The 19,258-nt window shown below is 42.8% G+C and overlaps 1 protein-coding gene across 1 annotated transcript in view; it reads left to right on the forward strand.

Annotated features, from left to right (window-relative positions):
- The window catches only part of PKHD1 (PKHD1 ciliary IPT domain containing fibrocystin/polyductin), a 255,192-nt gene that overhangs the window by 22,319 nt on the left and 213,615 nt on the right, over window positions 1–19,258 (forward strand). Inside the window, exons 18-29 of the mRNA XM_075049823.1 lie at window positions 1,532–1,674; window positions 2,606–2,736; window positions 3,761–3,945; window positions 4,322–4,460; window positions 7,089–7,243; window positions 8,282–8,466; window positions 9,518–9,640; window positions 11,243–11,348; window positions 11,834–12,112; window positions 15,207–15,337; window positions 16,100–16,235; window positions 19,063–19,258. Of these exons, the coding sequence (XP_074905924.1) occupies window positions 1,532–1,674; window positions 2,606–2,736; window positions 3,761–3,945; window positions 4,322–4,460; window positions 7,089–7,243; window positions 8,282–8,466; window positions 9,518–9,640; window positions 11,243–11,348; window positions 11,834–12,112; window positions 15,207–15,337; window positions 16,100–16,235; window positions 19,063–19,258 (1,909 nt within the window). The remainder of the gene's footprint in view (window positions 1–1,531; window positions 1,675–2,605; window positions 2,737–3,760; window positions 3,946–4,321; window positions 4,461–7,088; window positions 7,244–8,281; window positions 8,467–9,517; window positions 9,641–11,242; window positions 11,349–11,833; window positions 12,113–15,206; window positions 15,338–16,099; window positions 16,236–19,062) is intronic.

Raw genomic sequence — 19,258 nt, forward strand, 5'->3', positions numbered from 1 at the left:
CTAGTAGAAAGTAACTCCAGTAACACTGGCCCAGGTTGCCCAGAGAGGTGGTCGATGCCCCATCCCTGGAAAAATTCAAGGTCAGGTTGGACGGGGCTCTGAGCAACCTGATCTGGTTGAAGATGTCCCTGCTCGTGGCAGGGGGGTTGGACTAGATGACCTTTAATTGTCCCTTCCAACCCAAACTATTCTATGATTCTATATCTGACAGCAATAACAGTATACTTATCCTATGCCAAAAAGATGATTGCCTAGAGACCTCGTCTCATATGCTTGTATTCGGTATGGAGAGAGAGAACAGGTCCCAGCCAGTAATATATATATATATTTGGTGATTGTTTCCTCCAAGTGGAGGAAAGCAATTAATTAACCTTAATTGGGGAGGGAGGGAAGCTTTGTGCAGAAAAATGAAAATAGCAACTGGACATTCTTAACGTGAACCCAAATCTATGATTCTGCCAAGAAAAAAAGAGAAAAACTTGAGCTAAAAGCCAATGATAGTTCAACAGTACAGTGGGAATAAAAAATGATGCATAACAAATAGAACAAAGGAGAAACTGAATTTTCATTGTTGATTGTAAAATTTAGATAACATTAAAAGACAGCAGAACAATGGTGAAATTGTGGTGAGTGGTTACCAGGAAAATAAGAACAGCCATGCACATTCAGACCTAGGGTCCATCCTCCCTTGTCCTGTCTTCAGTACAAACCAAAATAGATGCCTAGGGAAGAGTAAAAACTGGATGATTATGTATAATAATTCATCATTAATTCTCTCCAAATATGAAGTATTTTCAGCTCAATTTCCTGAGTGGAATATGTTTTTAAGTTTAATTACCTTTAATGTCTCTCCCTTCCCTGTATTTACATAATCTCCCCTTGAACACAGCTGAACTACTTCATTTGTAATTTCTGCCAGTGAAGATTTCAACAGGTCCAACACTTGATGTGCAGAGAACCACAGATACCCCTTTTAGACTTTTCTTTTAAACTCTGCTACTAACTTCATTTTGCAGGCTTTATTTCTCTTACTGACAATTCACCTTTTCTTCCAGTATGTAGTGACAGAAGAAAGTCTTTTATGTACCAGGAAGAAAAAAAAATCCCAGCAGTTTTTCAGCAGCATGGTTGATATACCAATGGGACTAACATCCCAAAGGGGGGAAGGTGGATTCACTGTTGCTTTATACATCAATCTCCAGCTTTATCTGAGGCTTTTTTTGGAAAGAAAGGGTGGATTTGGTCAAACATACTCTCTATGGCTAAAGAGAGTGTTATTTGCCATGCGGTTTTATGATCAGAACAGTAATCTAATGGTCCCTCCTCCTGTCTTTCATCATCCTTAAGCTGGGGAACAATCGCCCTGCAAATGTTCACCATTTATCTGGGCAGGAGAATACTTAAGTATAGGACTGTTTGACAAATTTTGGATACCTGCTTCCTGTATTTTCATGAACATTTTGACTGTACTGGTATCTTCTGAATCGTTTTCAAGCCTCTCATCCCCTCTTGGTTTTTTTTAATCTATCAGATATGAAGGGTGTCGTTACCACGGGGGACATTGTCAGTGGACCGGAGCCTTTCTGTGGGAGGTTCAGTGTCCACAGACCAAGCCAGCTAGTGAAAACTTCCCCATCAACTCTACCAAGATACGATCTTACTGAATACACACACGTAAGTGGCTGCTCTTGCTGAGTAGGTTGCACTCAGGACTGAATACTCAGAGCCCTATCAGGAACATAAAATCATGTGGTTTACTTCCCCCAAATCCACAAAAGGATCATGTCTTTGGACTATGCTTGTGGACAGAGCAGGGTGTCTTTTATTGCCTAGGTGAATAGTTTGAGATCCCAGAGATGTAGATTTTGTTTAACACATCTGGCTGCTGTCTGCTCCTGGCGATGCAACCCTTGCTGAGGGAAAAGAAAAGGTGGGATGGTGTTGGAAGAAGACGGAAGATGCAGGGATGACCACTTGACAAAAGGAAAAAACCCTTGTTATCTGTGGGTTCACTCTTGCTCACTTTTCTGCTCAACTTCTACATCACTTTTGGTAGGAATAAGGTCTTGATTTCAACTCTGTCACCTTTTCTTTGCCACTTGGGGGAAGACAAATAGTTGGGGGCTGAAGGGAAGGAGGCAGGAGGGAAAGACTTGTCCCCAAAGCCTCCTGCCGTCCTTCCAGACTCCTTCCAGTTCCTCTTCACAGACCTCTTCCAGTTCTATTTCCCCACCTGACACCCATCCCAACCCCTGTACCCTGCAAATCAAACCAACTCCTCCAGTCTCCTTCCCTCCCTTCCAGATACTTGAAATCCCTATTGGTACTTCCCAGCTGTGTTTTGCCCCCAAACCTCACTGAAGCCTAAGGGGTCAGCTTCACGCTATGTGGTGGCACACGGGTCACCTGGGTGCCATGCACTGTCTTCTGTAGCTGCTATTCAAGGCAAATTGGCCTTAAGTGGTGGCCTTTATTGCTGACCTTGAACAGCATGTTTCCCTACTAATGTTAAGCAGGGATTGAAACAAAATATAATATCTTCTATAGACGTCACATATAAATTACATGTCGTTTGATTTGTGAAAATTTTTTTCCCCATTTACAGGTGTGTTTTGCACATAAAGGTCATATGAGCAATATCCTTCATATCTTGGTGTCCTACACCAACATCTCTTTTTGTTCAGTGAAGAGGAACCTCACCTGCCTATGGGATTTCAATGAAACTGACTCTAAGAGGTATCCAGACACTTAGAGTTTCCAGATATTATACTTTCCAGAGTAAGAAGGCATACCAGGAAAACTGAGAAAAGTTCTCATTTGTATAGGAACACATTGTCAGCTGGGGTAAGCTGACACATGCTCAGTCCCTGCAGAGGCATTCCTGGAATGTGCTTCCATTCTTTTTGAGGATTTACTGAGGAAATTTGCATGATCCTTGTTATATTCACTATCTCACCTTAGTCATGCACAGAAGGAGAGTTTGTTCTGTCTCTGGTAAACACATCATAAGGTTTCTGAGGACATTAATTTCCCAATTTCTTTGGCAACAGTCAGTGGATTTTCTGCCGTGAGTCAGAGAGAGGAATTGATTTTTTTATTTTTTTTCCCCGCAGGAACCTCACGAGAACATTGGTACACAAAGTTTTGAAAATTGGTGTAGTCTTTGATTTTCTTTATTCACTTAGAATTCCATGGGTATAAGAACTTCAGCGTTAGGTATAAAGCTTGGGACAGGCAGACTTAAAAAGTCAGGAGTGTCTGAAAAACTTCAGGAAGTGAAGTTGGCAGCTTGGGTATCTGTAAGATTGTGTGTGTGTGGGGGTGTGTGCCTGCCTGGGTGGGGAAGAAGGGGTTGGGATTAAATTAATACATGGTGGAGAGAGCTGGGAGCCTTGAACAGTCATCTGATATTCCCAAGGGGCCTGAACTCTGGATTGACCCCCGTTGAGGTCACTGGTGCTACCTTAGTGTTTTGCCAAAAATAGAGCAGCGGTAGTTATTCCCAAATTCCACTCTTGCGATGCAGAGGAGGACACCTAAGCAGAGATCAAAAGCTTCGTTTCTCACTGTGAGGAAACCAACAGAGACACGTAGAGAGTGATCACAAGCCATTGAGTAAGTGTCTTGTGTATCAATAAATAACAGTGATGATAACAGCAGTATCTGATGTTACCCAGGGGCTACACAAAGCATCTCAAAAGTTGGTTATTGCCACTACCTCACAGCAAAAGAGGGCTTTCACAACCTTGGTGTCTTCCAGCTGGACCTTTACCTGCACTGACCTCTGGAAGAGGTGTGTGAATCTCTCCATGCTTCTCCAGGACCTCCCTGCCAGTTCCCCCATGTTTGTGCATCAGATAGACTTGCTGAGTCCTGTGCTGCAAAAGGAAACATCTGAGTCATTTTACCTTGATGAAGTCATCATCACAGACAGAGCTGTGACTGGTAAAGGAATCTGTTTTTTTTTTTCTTTTCTGTTAATGTTACCATCTTTCCAGGATACTCCATTAAAATCTTTAACGATTAGGCTGGTTGAAACTTTTTCAAAGGGGAATGGTATTTCACAACAGGCACAATAATAATTTTGTTTTCTTGAACTTATACTGTTGTGAAAACAATCAAGAAGGAATTGCCAAATATCACTATTCTTGGTTTATTTGAAAATGTGCTTCTACAAATGTAACTCTTGAATGGTCTTGCCCAGAAAAAAAACAAACACAAAACCCCAAGCCGATATGTTTCCACCTATGAAATGAAAATAACCTAGGCACAGTGATAGTTTTCTTTGCTCTAATGAATGCTTGTGCTGTTTTTCTTTCAGTTTCTCAGAGGGATCCCAAACCACCTTGGCTAGGTGGGAGGATAGTTGAAGCAGTATCTGTGGTGGGGTCTTCTCCCACTTACAATGTGTCCTGGATGGTGTCTGGCTGTGGTGCAAGTCTGCCCCTTCTCTCTCCAAGGTAGGGACAGCGAGTAGATTATCTCAATACCCTGTAATACCTCTTGTAGTTCCCCCTGACATGTCTGGAGCTGATTGTCATCTAAGACAGGACATAAGAGGCAGTGGAGGATAAGACGACTGGAGCTTAGCAATCCCTGTGTTTTCATTGGAGTCTTCTCCCCTAAGCATTTCAAATGGGCCGTGTTCAGACTGTTTAGACTACTGAATCCTGCACAGATGTCTGTACTCAGTAGATAGGCTGCTGTTCTAAATTAAATTACTTAATTTCGGTCTCAGCACATGGGTGTTTTGAGCTTTGCTCACCATACAGAGTCTTGAACATATACTGTAGACAACTTGGTGAAGGTATTGGATTTTGGTATGGAAGTTCCACGGTATGAGCGGGATTCAGTTGCTGAACCAGAGGTGCTTAAGATGTTTTGGCTGACCTGGGGTGTAATGTATGCGTGGGCCACCAAGATATGATGTAGGACTAGAAGGAGATCTAAGCCCTTCTGGAACAGCGGATGGAGATCAGCCAGAGATGCTCCTAAACACCTTTAATGACACCAGTTATCGTTAGGCAGTGGAAGTCCACTTTACGTGTCCTTGTTTACTGAGATGGTTTCTATTCTGGAAGTCTCAGCAACGAAAGAGAAGGCGGAGCCATAGGTTAACCAGATCAAAGAGTGCAACATTAAAGAGTTATACTTGCAGAGAGTAAGTCCTGTAAAAGTTGGGTTGTATCCAGTCAAGTCAACAAGGATCTGATGGGAATAGACCCAGGCAAGGGAGAAGCTGGAACGATGCAGCCTCTTCTCTGCAGCAGCCAGCCGTTAGTTTGGCTCAGTTACTTCACTCAAAGTGACTTTCCCAGGTGTCCACAGGAAATCTTTCAGATGAAGGTGAACCTCAGCCTGCTGTAACTTAGTTTAGTTTCTTACCTTGTGGTCTCCCTTCTTTCAAGGAAATGCAAAGCAACATGTCATTAGTTTTGAGTGCTCTAAAGACAGTTAGATTCTCCTTTAGGAGGTGGCTAAGATCTGAAGGAAATTAGATCTGGTTCCCAGAGCAGCCAAATCCTTGCCTTTCCTGGTGGAATCCAAGGCTTTGGTGAATTCCTCGATCACCTGTTGGGGTTCAGAGACATAGTCCAAGTCAGCACAAAGGAAAGGACTGACACAATGCAGTTTATATCTCATTTTTCCCAACATAATAGCTGCTCAGCAGCAGCTCAGGCTATTTCCCACAAAGCCCAAGTCCCAGAAGTCGTTTGGTAAAATAGTTAAACTACAGTTCAGTCCTAGCTGATTTGTAGAAGTCAACTTAGCTAGCACAGCATAGAAGGATTTGACGTGTGAAAGTCTCTCCTTGTAAAGCACATTTAATTTCCAGTGTCAAATGTAGTATTTTGACATGAACCACCAATGGTAAAGACAAGGATGAGGATACAGGGGGATGTTTGTGAGGTTTAATATGTATAAACAGAGATGCAGTTAACAGAAAGAGGGGAAATTTTTACTCCTGTGTGTAGCCTTCACAAGACTGACATTGGAATGACACGTGCAGCACTCATGACCACATTTTTCAAAGGGATTTAGAAGAACTGGGGGGAAAAAAGCCATGAACATGATTATGGACCTGAAGAAAATGCCTAGGAGAGAAAGATTTAAGAAGCTCAACCTCTTTAGCTTATACAAAGAGAATTAAGAGATGGATTGATCACAGTACCTCTCACCAGGAAAAAAAATAAAAGTGCTTGGCACTGGTGGGCTTCTCCATCTCACAGAGGAGGATGTAAGAGAAACCGGTGTGTGATGCTGAAGCCAGGAAGACTGCAGACAGAAATCACATGCTTTAAAAATGGGTAGGCTGATCACTCTCTTTGGATATCTTCAAAACAAACCTGGTTCTTTCTCTTCACTGAGCACGTGTTGTGCTTTATTCTAATACAGCTTGCCGCAGTCGGGACAGGAATATTAGCTAAAATGTGATGTACTGGCCGTACATCATACGAGAAGGCTCAGCGGTCCTTTTGGTTTTGTATTCTCCAAATTTGCTCTGCAGAAGTCACGTCTGAACTCTGTCTTCAGCTGTTATCCAGGCACTTAACCACACGGTGGCATCATTGTACCACAGAGAGTCTCCTTTTCCTTTGAAAAAAGGATAATTTTAGTGGCAAGGGAGAAAATATTTTAAGTTTTAGAAACTGGGCTTTGGGTGAACTCTAATATGAAATATAGCTGTAATTCAGGGGAGTTGAGATTTTAATAGACTCGAGGAGACTACAGGATAAAGTAGGAAAGCTTTTTGCTTTGATGTAGCTGCTGTCCAGGCTGCATTGAGTTGGTCCTTTAAAGACACCAGTACTGGTGTAGGACTTGCTTATACTTGGTGCTATACGAACTATTTCTTCTATCACACACAAAAAAGTGCTTTTCCATAGTTTCCTGTTGCGTGCATTGCCTACGTTATGCAGGTATAAGTTGGGAGTATTCAATTCCATTTGTGCTCTGAACGTGTTCTCCTTAGGTCCTTCAAGAGTGTTGTTCCCATAGGTGCCCCTCTGCTGCTGGTTGACATGGGGGTGTCAGGAGGGGAGATTTTGACTGCTAATCCCTTCATGTGAACCCTCTCTGTCACACAGAGGTGCTTTTCTTGGGGAGGGCTCTAAGGACTATGGCTACCTCTATGTCTCCACGGAGGATGTGACGGTCAGCCTCACCATTCAGAGACTTCAAAAGTCATCCCCACCTATTGGAGGGACCTTCCGCATCCACTTGGCCAATACAGTGATTTCAGGTAAGAGGCGATGCAAGTACAGGTCCTGGACTTCCTTTGCAGGAAGCCAGGTGAAGAAGAGATAATTTTGAAGCTTGGAAATGCTCAGAGTACAGGCTGGCAGGTTAAACCCATTGTGATAGTTGCTAGATCTTTGCGTTTGATGTCTTTCAAGACAGGAGTTAAGGATTATAGGCAAAGAAGTATTTCTAGATGTTAGGTATGGGGTAGTTCCAAAATAGATACAGCCACTGTGAAATATTTGCCTTAATGTTAAAGAACTTTGCATCAGATTCTGAACCGGGATTTTGCATCCCAAGGTTTCATTATGCTGATGTTTCTCCAGCATATGTACTTCTGCACTTTTTGTATTACAAGGCCTGTGCAGGTTACCAGGAAATTAATTATCTTCTAGGATTACCAGGATTTGTAATTGGTTTGCAAATACCACAAAAGTTTTTGTGCATAGAATTGCCTAACTTGAATTAGTCACCCTTTAGATGTGCTACTTTTCTTGTGTTTGATTTAAATAATCAGAGGCTTAGAATTGACGTGAGCAGCTTAATCTGAACAAGGCCAAAAAATAAAGTTCTTGACTGAGGAACTCGTAACTAGGTTTTCTTAGCTATTAAATAGTGCAGAAGATCTTCAGACTAGATATGAGGAAGAAATTTTTTATGATGAGGGTGGTGAAACACTGGAACAGGTTGTGCAGGGAGGTGGTAGATGCCCCGTCCCTGGAAATATTCCAGGTCAGGTTGGACAGGGCTCTGAGCAACCTGTTCTAGTTGAAGATGTCCCTGCTCATGGCAGGGGGTTGGACTAGATGACCTTTAGAGGTCCCTTCCAACCCAAAGTATTCTATGATTCTATTCTATGATTCTGTGATCTTTTGGCATTTGGGGTCTAGTATGTTTCCCTCTGATGCTTTTTGGCAGTTGCAGAGGTTTGAATCACAACTGCCTTGCCCTAATAGTGCAACACCTTTCTTTTCGAGGAGCAGGTAGATGTGCTCTCCTAGGGATGAGGATATCCACTGCTTTCTAATGTCTTTTGCAGATGTTTCAGTCCACATCTCCTCCCACCATCTCCGCAAGCTTTTGCAAGACAACATAGATAACTCCACAGCCCCGTACTTCAACACCAGTGACTTCATTGTGACCAAAGACTCGAACTCTTGCTATGAAAACATCTGGACATTGACTTGGAAAACAAAAACTGGGGACTTGCCCAATGTTATCAGTGTACAGTAATTTCTTTTACTAACACCCACTTTGAACCCCATGCAATGTCTTTGGCCTTGGCTGATTCGTTCTCCCAATGTTTGTTTTTATGAAGACACCCTTGGGACCTTAGGCAATTTATTTTCCTATTAGGAACAGCAGCTTAAGCAAATTGCAGATTAGATGATTAAAAACCAATTGTAGTTGCAGAAGGAGAAATTACATCTTCAGAGTCTGTGCTTCAAAATGAGGAGGCTAGAATGTAATTTCTGTGGTTTGTTGTAGTTCTGCACAATAAAGGGGCTGTTATACTGAAATTAAAGCTATTATAATCACATTAATTTTTCAGTACAGTAACCGAAGCTCAGTGCAGGTTTGTGGCATCATTTATGGGCCAAGAAGGTCTTTTTCTGAGAACTATTCTGTATGGGTTCATATCTGGTTCTCTTAAGTCTCAGATGAAGGTTCAGTTCACACTGTCCCATCCCAAGATTTTTCATGTTGAGGTTTTGCTTGAAGTAGCAGGCTCTTTTTTGAATAAGGGCTCAGACTGAGCTGCTTCCTCTCTCAAAAAGAAAACCTATTTTTTTGTATATCCAGCTTCTAAAAGTGTGAAATTATTTTCAACAAAACAATGAGTTCCCATGCTCAAGACATTGGTCTGGATGGTGCAAAAAGCTTGAGCTGCATCTTCAGCTGTAGCACAGGCCCTTGTTTCACCCAAAGTCTTGTCTTTGAGAAGCAGATGTTCAAAACCATTTCCATGCCTAATTCCAAATGATGTTATTGAGTATTAGAAGTTTATTTGCAAATCTAGCTCCTGAATCTCTTTCCCTCAGTTTGCAGTCTCTTCACCTGCAAGGGTGAGGAGGAGAACAGGGAGATGTTGTGAAGTCTTGGGTAATGAAGATTTAGACCTGGAGACACGATTCATGGAAGAAGCTTGAGAAGAGGTTTCCAGGAGTTCTTTGCCACCTTGTAAAGACTCTGTATGAACTCTGGGGGGATAGTTTTAATTTAAAATCACAGGACAGAAAAGGATGAGAAACTTAAATTCTTTGTTCTTTGCCAGGTCTCTGCCAAAAACCTCACCGGTCTGAAGCCAACTGTTTCTAGTCGTGTGGTTTACGATGGCGGTGTGTTTATTGGGCCAATATTTGGGGACATGCTTGCTACCTTCAATAACAAAACACAGGTGAGTTAATGTGCTGTCACACTTCCTAGTGATTCACCTGGTTGTGTAGATCCAGGAGTCTCACAGGTATTCAGGTACTTAGTTCTGCCACTAAATCCTTTCAGAAATCTGCTATTCTGTGCTTTGCCATAAATTGGTCAGATTCTGTTCCCTGGTTTGCGGAGCAGGACTTTCCTTCAAGACGTATTGCAGGTGGGGAGAATGGTCATCATAGGTAGTGGAATACAATTTATTTCTTTTGAGGCAGTGGCCAAGGGTTGATGTTGTCTCTGGACTCCCACCCTTGTTGGGTCCTACAGAGCTGACCACCAAACTTGAGAATGACGCTATTCATCTGCAGCGTTCCTGTTACAGTGATGGGCTGTAAATAAATGAGATGGTGGCTGTGGTATTAGTCTTAGGCAAGTCCTTCAGCCTCTGTGGATCTCAATTCTTCAAGTGTGAAAAGGGAGCAAGGAGGGCTTCCTGGCTGAAGGAGTCTGCTGGATGGACAAACGTGTTGCAACTTCTGCTCTTGGGTGTTGCAGGGCAGCGCGTGTTGCTGGCTTTGCTTCCAGCAGAGCCTGCTGGGCACTGTAGTGATAACAGTGATGCTGGATGTGCTTGAAGACCAGCTGTGCAGCATTTGGGGCTAAGGCATCCTGCTGTTTTGGTGAGCCTGTTCCCCAGACATGAGGACTGTCCTTCCAGTGGCTCCACCATCTGCGATATCTTTGCCATCTGTGATGCAGACATATCCTCAAATAGACCAAATGAAATAAGGACGGCAGCAGCAGTCAGATTTCCTCTTGATTTTTGAAGCTTCATTCTGGCTTGCTGCTAGCAACAAGTATAAAAATGTCCCTCTAATTATTCCGTCTCTATTCAAGCAGAGTGCTTTGCAACTCTGTGCTCCTTGCATTTTTCAGAGACAGTCTGCTCTTGCTTTTTGCAGGTGTTGGTGTCCTCTCCTAGCATACCCTTAATACCTGGGAGAGAGATGAAGAGGGGTTCTCCTACACCCTATGCTTTGCCAGTTGACTTTTCTGCGATATCAGGATCTCAGAAGAGATATCTCTTGATATCTCTTGTCAGATAATCAAAGCCACAGCCCAGCTTCCTTGTTTCAGCATGAACAACAAGGGAAAAAAAAAAAAAAAGGAAATTAAGGACTGCATGCTGAAAAGACACATTCTGGGATTCATTCTAATTAGTCTTAGAGGGTGCTTTAAACATAATAAACTTGTTCCCAAGACAGGGTGGGAAGAACTGGGGTATGGCAAGCAGGGTCTTCAATGGATGACTAGAAGAACAGGATTTGGGAGGAGCTGTGGGTCCCAGCAAGGTGGGAGATAGGGTCCTGCAGACACCAAGAAAGGCTGGCGATACGGCTTCCAAAGCTGTGCTCTGCTTTGCCTAAGATAAGCCCTAGCAAGCCTTGCAATTAAATTTGTAATGAGGCTGCAGCAGGATAAACAGCTGTCTGGCTGTGCTCTGCTCTGGCACAGTCAGAGCGCTCTCAGCTCAGTGTTGCTACTGGCATTGCTCTGCAGGTCTACCAGGCTCTAGAAAACACCTCTGTTCCCTTCCCAGCTTTAGGGTAACCTTCTTTTCTGTCTCCAGGTGGTGGTGGTGGTGAATGATGTCCTTGCAAACTGTTCCAGTTCATGCTCTTTCCAGTTCAGCCAGGAATTGACACCCTTAGTCAGTGATGTGGAGTATTCATCAGGTAACGGGGTTTTCCGTCTGAGCAAAATGACAAAAACACTGTTCTGTGAAAAAGAGCTGCCAGATGCTGAAGGCTTTGTGTGTATATGTATTCTTTTTTGAAATTTCTGATTTTATGGAAACTGTACTTTCTAGTGGGGCACTTCTAATCAGTTCCAGTCTTACAGTATGTAGCACAGACATGGTTTTGCAGTAACATGAAGATGGTAGAGGCATAAAGGGGACAAACAGTGGTAGGCTTGGTGCTTAAAGTTGAAAGGTGGTTCTTGGCTCAAGTTATTTTTAATAAAAATTTAAACAAAAACATAATAGCTGCAGAGACAGGCAGGAATAAGCGTTATGGGGGACAATGAGAGATCATCAGTGGTGTAGTTTTTAAGATGTCCTGATGAGGATGGTAAAAACTTTTAACGGTTGGTTGAAAGTAAATCCTGGGCATTGCTACACCCAAGTTCACGAGTCATCTCGTTGATTATATTCCTTCAGATGGTGGGTCCCAGGCCACAGTAGTTACCAGGGGAACTGGCTTCACTGAAGAGAAGCCAGCCCTGCAGGTGGAGGTGAACAACATGACCTGCCACATTATAAGGTCGAATCGAACCGAAGTGGTTTGCCAGATGGAGAGGCTGCCAGTCGGAGTCTACCAGTTGACACTACTGGTGAGACCTTATGGCTTCGCACTCAATGGCAGCACAGGAGAAGGCATCTTCCTAAGAGTTGAGCCAAAACTGATAGCTATCGAACCTCCGACAGCTTCAGAGATAGGTAGGTCCAAATGCCAGACCAACTCTAAGGGGTCGTCTGCTTTCTGTTTCTTGCTTTTCATGGCATGTTTTGGTTCTTCTGTGCTTACACTACCAAGATCTTCACCTGATGAAAAGGACATAATGTGGCTGGACACCTTGTGTGTACCCCAAAGCCCTGGGGTAAGTTTCTTAAAGAGTGACAGACTTTCTTTGGCTCTTTGTGGAGGCAACCAGTTTCCTAACTAGTTTTATTTGGGAACAGTAAGTTCAAGTGCAGGTATATTCATTTCAGCAAATCAGATGGGTATTAATGTTTCATAGCTCATCTTCCCGTATCCATTTGACACACAGCTTTGAAGTATTTGAATTAATCTGGCCTAATTGCGAAATGGCTAAACTTTGGTTCATTGCAGGCCCATTGAAGTGAATTCATATTCTGAGTGATAAAATGGAAAACGCATGTGTTTAGATACAAAACTGAGAAACACAAAGAAACGCAAATTAAACTGAAGCTCCTTCATTCCCATTACCCCCTCTCTCCTTGAAACAGAAGAGGAAATAAAAGGTGATATATTCCATCCCTGAAGATGAGAGCTTGGAAGACTTTCCACAGGACTCTGGGGCCAAAGGACTGTTAGGACTCTCATCTGCCCTGTATGTGACACAGATGAGAGGACTTCACCTGGAAGTTCCAGCAAGGTGCCTAGACAACTGTAGTTAAGCCAAACCAAATGCTGTAAAGAGCCACCTTTTCTTTTTTTGGGAGAGGGAAGAGTGTCCCCAACCCAATAAGAAATGTGGAGAACACTCTTGACACACCTGGGTTGTGCAAACAAACCAACAGTCTCGGCATATGACTTCTTTTCAAGTGGCTAGGAATGCACCTAGAAACAACATGACCCAGGTCTACTGACAGTAAAAGTTACCCAGCTTTTTTCTGGAAACCTCCTAGTTTCATTATTGAGGTGCTTTGAGTTCATGGTACCAAACATCACTGAGAGCAGGAGGACTGGCCTAGGCGCAGGATGAAGCTAGCTTGGCCATGTAGCTTGGAGAACTGATTGCACCATGCTTGGCCACCTTGGAGTGGGCAGAGGAAGGGAATGATGGGCTGTGAAACCTCTCTGTGGATCAGCCATGGGATGGACTTGGAACAATGTAAGGTTCCTAAGCTGAAAAACAAGAAGTTATGGCCACCTTTTTTCTTTATGTTTTATTGGGATGCACGGGAAGAAAGCAATTCTAACCCTTTTCTTTCCTTTGTTTTTCACCCCCTAATGGGAGGGTCATAGAGTACATTAAGGTTAAGAATCACTTTTGATTCATAAAAAACCCAAACCCACTCAAAAACCCCAACCAACCCAACCCAAAAAACCCTAAAAGAAAAAAGCCAGTAATGATAAGTTTTAGTGCTTGGGCCTTGCTTCTCATTTCCTTCGCTGACAATCCAGTTGTTCTCCCAATTACAGTGATCTGTCACTCATTAAAAAGAATGCAAGTATAATGCTATCTTACATTACATATGCCTTGAACATTTATAATTGGAAAGAATTACAGCTTCCATCTGTGTTTTTAATTTCTTCCATTTAAAATACCTCTCTTCAATCTTATCGTAAAGTGCACATATGCAGTATTTCACTGCATATGGATATAAGTGTAGATATCAAAACTTCAGAGCATCAGTCTTTACACAACACACATGGATTTTGTACTCTAAATCGGAGGCTCCTTATCTCATAACTATCACATTAGACAAGTGGCTTCAGTTTTGACTTCTTGCTGTTTCTGACTCTACAAACGTAACGTTACAGGAGAGGAAGAGTCATGTACTTTGCTGCACCAGTTCCCTCTTGTCAAAATATCACTGGTCTCAGTGGTGCCGTGCTGGGATTTCCCTGTGACCTAACTCTATAAGCATGGGATGCCTTTCTAAAGATCCCGTGATGCTCCAGCAGATGGAAGGAGCTTGCTGTTAACATATCTGATTGCTGCTGTTTGCCTGGTTTTGCTGCCAGCCAGAGAAAGTTTAGAAGATTAAACATCTAAACTTCTCTGTTGCTTTAAAGAATTAGCAGGAGACAATGCTTTGAGGAAAAGGTACAAGGGACTCTGCCATCAATGACTTTACCATGAAGTTTACTTACATCACACATGAAAAGCATCATAAAAACTCGGTTTGTAACATAGCCATACTAACACATACTGATAAACACGGCATTAATGAAGTACCTGAGCAGTCTGTCTGTCCAGCCATAGTCCTAAAAGTCTGCAGTACTGATAACTAGAGCAAACAGCTGTAACTTTCAAGCAAAATTTCTTTCTCTTTTTTTTAAATTTGTCTTTCAACCGCATCAAAGAACAAAATTCAGGTTAGAATTGCCATTAATGTCCATTCCTGTTCTCTTTCCTGTTTCTCTTTGAAATGTCCCTGAATCTTCTAGTCACTTGAAGCAGCAGAGGGGCACGTTGACTCTTTGCACGGGAACTGGGTGCTGCAGAAAGGTCAAGTGCAAGTCTGACTTGTCTTGGGTATGATCCTGCATGTGATTGAAGAGGCTCAGCTCTGGATGGCACAAAGGAGAGTTGAGGTTGCTTAGTGCTTCACAGAATTAAGCTCTCCGTGACTTTCCTCACAACTCTGCTAAGTCTCAAGCCCTGCCAAGTCCTCTTTCTAACCTAAGTTTCCTAGACACATGCTACAGGCTTTTTTGACAGCAGGGTGCTTGGCAGCTATTTGAACTGTGAAAACACCTGCTGTGTTAAGCTCATTTTCCATTCTTAGTGTTTCTTCCTTCCTTCCTTATTTCATTCTTGGACTAGGGATCTTTCTAAGGTTGAGATCACAGGCTAGACCTTGCCGGCTTAAGCAAGTATGTCATTAAAAAATAAACCAAGAAACAAACCCAGTCCTCCTGTATCATGGAGAAGAATTCAAATAATAGGCGAGAAGCATCTCTGGTGAAAGAGGATGCTAGGCATGGCAAGGTGGAAGCAGATCATCAGATCAACTGAGAGACAGAACCGCCTTTTGCAGTCACCTATTAACAAAGAATCCTTTGCATATAAAAATATCATTCTACATCTTGAATGTAACAGAATAATTGGTTTTGTAGGAGGACTGAGAGTGGCTCTCAGGGGGACCAATCTGGAAGGGGTAAGCTTGGTGTTGTTTGGATCTCAGCCTTGCCCAGTTATGGAGGATGACAGAAATTCAACAAGAATTGAATGTAAAGTTCCCTCTCGGGTAAGAAACCACATTTTCTTGGGAACAGACAGCAATCTACAGGCCTTTCTATATTTTTCCTGGCCTGAGCCACACTAGGGCAAGGGCAAATGGTAGCCCATCAGCCAAGTCTTGGCTGTGGGACAATTTACTATGGACTCCAACTAGAGTTTAGACCAGCTTAATTATCAATAGATTGATAGGGGATTTATGAAAACCAGTGAAACAGTAAAAAGTCCAGATTGCAACATCATTAACTAAGCCTCGCATAAACAAAACTGGGGCTTTGAACTCTGGCAAAATTGCCCGTCTCTACTTTCAGTTGTCTAGTAGTAGATTAAACATGCCTGGGACAATTGTTCTTGCTCACATTGTTGAACCCTCTTCAGCTCCAAATCTTCTACTTTACATCCAGACCTCCTTTGGACATTATCTGTGTGTCATGCAAAAACAGCGCTCTTTGCTGCATGGCAAAATTATACCCAGGACGATGCTAATAGTTTAAGTATAGGGATAACAGTCTATGCCTATGACTTACTACTGTTTAATTTACTAGTATGGATATAGAAAATGAAAATCTGCATGGTCTGAGATTGTTTTAAGGTTTCTAACTCTCCATAGGTGCCCTTTTAAAGTCAACTGTATACATTTAAGTAGAGTCTGGCGTATACACAAATTTCATCAGTGCCATATGCCTGACTTATTAAGATGCAGGAGTATGGGGAATAACTTTTTTTATTGGTGCATTCTTAGCCCTGACATTTTCTTCATTTCTGTTTCTAGGGGACAGAAGATACTGCTGTCCATGTGACACTAATTTCTGGGTGCCAGTCAACAACAGTAACCAACTTGTTCCAGTATGATCCTTCCTTAAACCCTGCTGTTGTATCACTGAGCAGAAACAGAAGCGGCATAGCAGGTGAAAAGGCTGTAGACATGTACTGGGCATTGTCTGTAGAAGTGTTATTATTTTGGATGGTGGTGGGGAGTTTGGTGATCCGACACTGTTTTTCTGTTATTTTCTTTTAACTTATAGTCCCCGTGTTTCCTGCTGGTTCTGATCAGTCCTGGTTGTTTTATGTTGGTTTTAGTCTAGCACACATGAGATAGTTGCTTGCCTTTAGCCAGTGTGGATGATGTCCATAGGATGTTAGGGGTGGTATAGTGCTCCTTTTGTGTCATGTTTCTCTAACTCTGCTCTGAAATTATCCCATCCATTCATTCTGGGTAACAAGTTCAGCCATGACAAGATAAATTAACTCTAGAGAGTGTCCTTCTTCAGGGTCCCAAAGGGTTGATCATAAAGCGCATCATGTGCATTTTGAGTTGCTGAAAGCAGAAGAGAGGCAGCACTTGTCTTGCTAGTTCCCATTTCCACTCCAAACTGTTTCTTCCAGTTTGACCTTGTGATCTGTTACTTTAGCATATGAGCGCAGACTTCATGGACTTTGTGGGGGCAAAATCCCAAGAAGATCTCATGGAGAGCTTAGCATTTCTGTCTTTTGAAAACTTCTGTTTGGAGTTGTTTTTTTTTTTTCTCATTTCCCTTCCTTTTTTTCCTCACAAGGTTTTGGCTGGGTATTGAGAATAAAAGCATTAATGGTGAATGGTGTCCACTTACAGAAAAGTCTTTTAGAAGAAGGTTTATTACATTTCTGTGTGGCAATGAGACACCAGATTCCTAGTATCCAAGAGAGAGAAGAAGGAAGGAAGATAGAAGGAAGACAGAAATATTCTTGCTTTCCTACGCACCCTACTCCCATTCCTCCAAGGATGTAGTCATCTGATTTTTTTTCTTTCTCTCTTTTTGCAACCTCTCCAGTACACACCTTAATAAAGCTCCCCCCAGCTAGGCAGTTTGGCTGGACTTGGTGGGGATGCAAGGAGTTAGGTGATTGCCAGTGACGAAACACACTTCTTGCTGCACGCCCGGCATTTCTATTCCTTTCCCCAAATGTCCTTGTCATTTTCTATTACTCCAAAATGCATAAATAAGAGAAAACGTCCTTTATCATCTGAATATTATTCAGATATCATAGCACCAAGGGGAGATTTTTCTAGCTGTGGGCAGCCCAGGTGCAAGGAATTCCTTAATGTTATAGCATCTCATGAATGGTGGTGTGGCTGGGTACAATCTCCTATTAAGAACCTTCACGGCTTCGTCTTTCAATATAATTTTCCTCCTATATAATAAAAAGAATAAATAAATTACACCGATGCCTTCCAGGCATCTAGGATTAAGCTGACAATTGACCAAGAGTCCAAAGAGTTCATGCTATTAATATATTCAACTTCACAGGCTTTCAAACTTTATTGGACTCTTTGCACATGCAGAATTGAAAGGTACTGGTTTCAAGACCTGCTTAGAGGAGCTGGTAGATGAGGGGAGCTTTGTACAGACTCTCCTACTTCATGGAAGGCAGACACTTCTCCAAAGCTGAGGTTACAGAGCTGAATGGTAACGGTGACTGTGCCCTCTGTGGAGGCGATGCTAAAGCCAAGTGACCCTGGCCTCTGCTTGGGAGACAAAATTTCTACTTAGATCTGAATTTCTAGTATGGATGTATCAACCTATAAAGGTTACTTTTGATTAACAAAAGGTGAGAGAGTAAAGCAGATGAGCTGCTCCTGACTACTTCCCTGTGTGGCTGGGGTAACAGTGCCACGTGCTCAAGGAAGAAGAGGAATGGGCAAAAATGAAGCTGTTCTGTGACAGCTGATCTTCACCAGCTCTTCTGGAGCAACTCTGCGGGTGGACAAGTGTTTTGGGCTGGCTGGCTCAGGGGGATGTTAAAGAGACATTAACACTTTTTGCTTGAGTATTTAGGAAGGGGATTTATGTAACATAATGGTCTGACAGCAGGGAGTTGGACTTGAAGACCCCTCTTTGTCCTGTTTATCCCAGCTTCTGTGCAACTGAACCCGCACCGTTCGGAGGAGATGGGAGGATGAGATTCACTTCCTAAACACATCTCTGTGCTTGTTGCTTAGGTGTCTTCCGTAGCCAGTGAAGAGAAATAGGTGGTTCTGTGGTGGGATTCACCACAGCTCTTTTGGATGTCTGTCTTAGAATAAGATGAATCATGCCATAAAAGCTCTGTTTCTCTTCCTTGACTACAGATATAGCTATCTCAGTGAAACTGCTTTTATTTGGACTGATGCATACCACTCTAATTTTTTTAAGCTATTTCAGGAGGAATTTAGGTTATGAAATTCCCTTCTCCACTGCCCTTGTCCTTTTCTATTACTACAGTATGCACAAATAAAGGAAAGTATCCTCTATCATCTGAATATAATTTGGCTCACAAAAGGTCTGGATCATTGTCAGGGACTAAGGAAAAATCCCAGAACTCCTCAGCTCCAGTTCGTGTGAGCTTTAGAAAGAGCGGGGTTGGGTTTTATCAGATGCAGATATTTATAGGATAGACATTTATGGTAAGGGGGCACGGATCCTATCTGGAGTGCGTACCAGCAGGCTGCGAGTGGCCGTAGATGGTCATAGCCAAGTGCACAACGCTAACATGTCAGGACAACCCTGGTGGCTTGTGATTTATCAAGGAGGCCAAAGGATTGAGTAGGATACAGAACCACTGTGGTCTTCAACTTTTTGGTTTGGGCTGATGGACGTGGCTAGACCTGTTCTGGCATGATGGGACTCCATGCTCTTCCTCAGGTAATGGTTACGTGTGTTAAAATCACTGTTGACAGAAACACTGAAATAACTTCATCCATTCTCCATTCTGCAGGGGGTCAGGAGCTTCAGATTGGAATATCCCAGTTTGCCAGCTACCGAGGGTCAGATATCAAAGTCCAAATTGGGGGCTCATGGGCACAGATCCAGGCGCAGACGGACCGTGGTGTTAACGTGACGCTGCCAGCCTTGGCTGCAGGATGGTACAACGTTTCTGTCATCATCAATAGCGTTGCCGTCGCTTCAAACAG

This window comes from Buteo buteo, chromosome 17, assembly GCF_964188355.1.
Source record: "Buteo buteo chromosome 17, bButBut1.hap1.1, whole genome shotgun sequence".
Taxonomy (NCBI): Eukaryota; Metazoa; Chordata; class Aves; order Accipitriformes; family Accipitridae; genus Buteo; species Buteo buteo.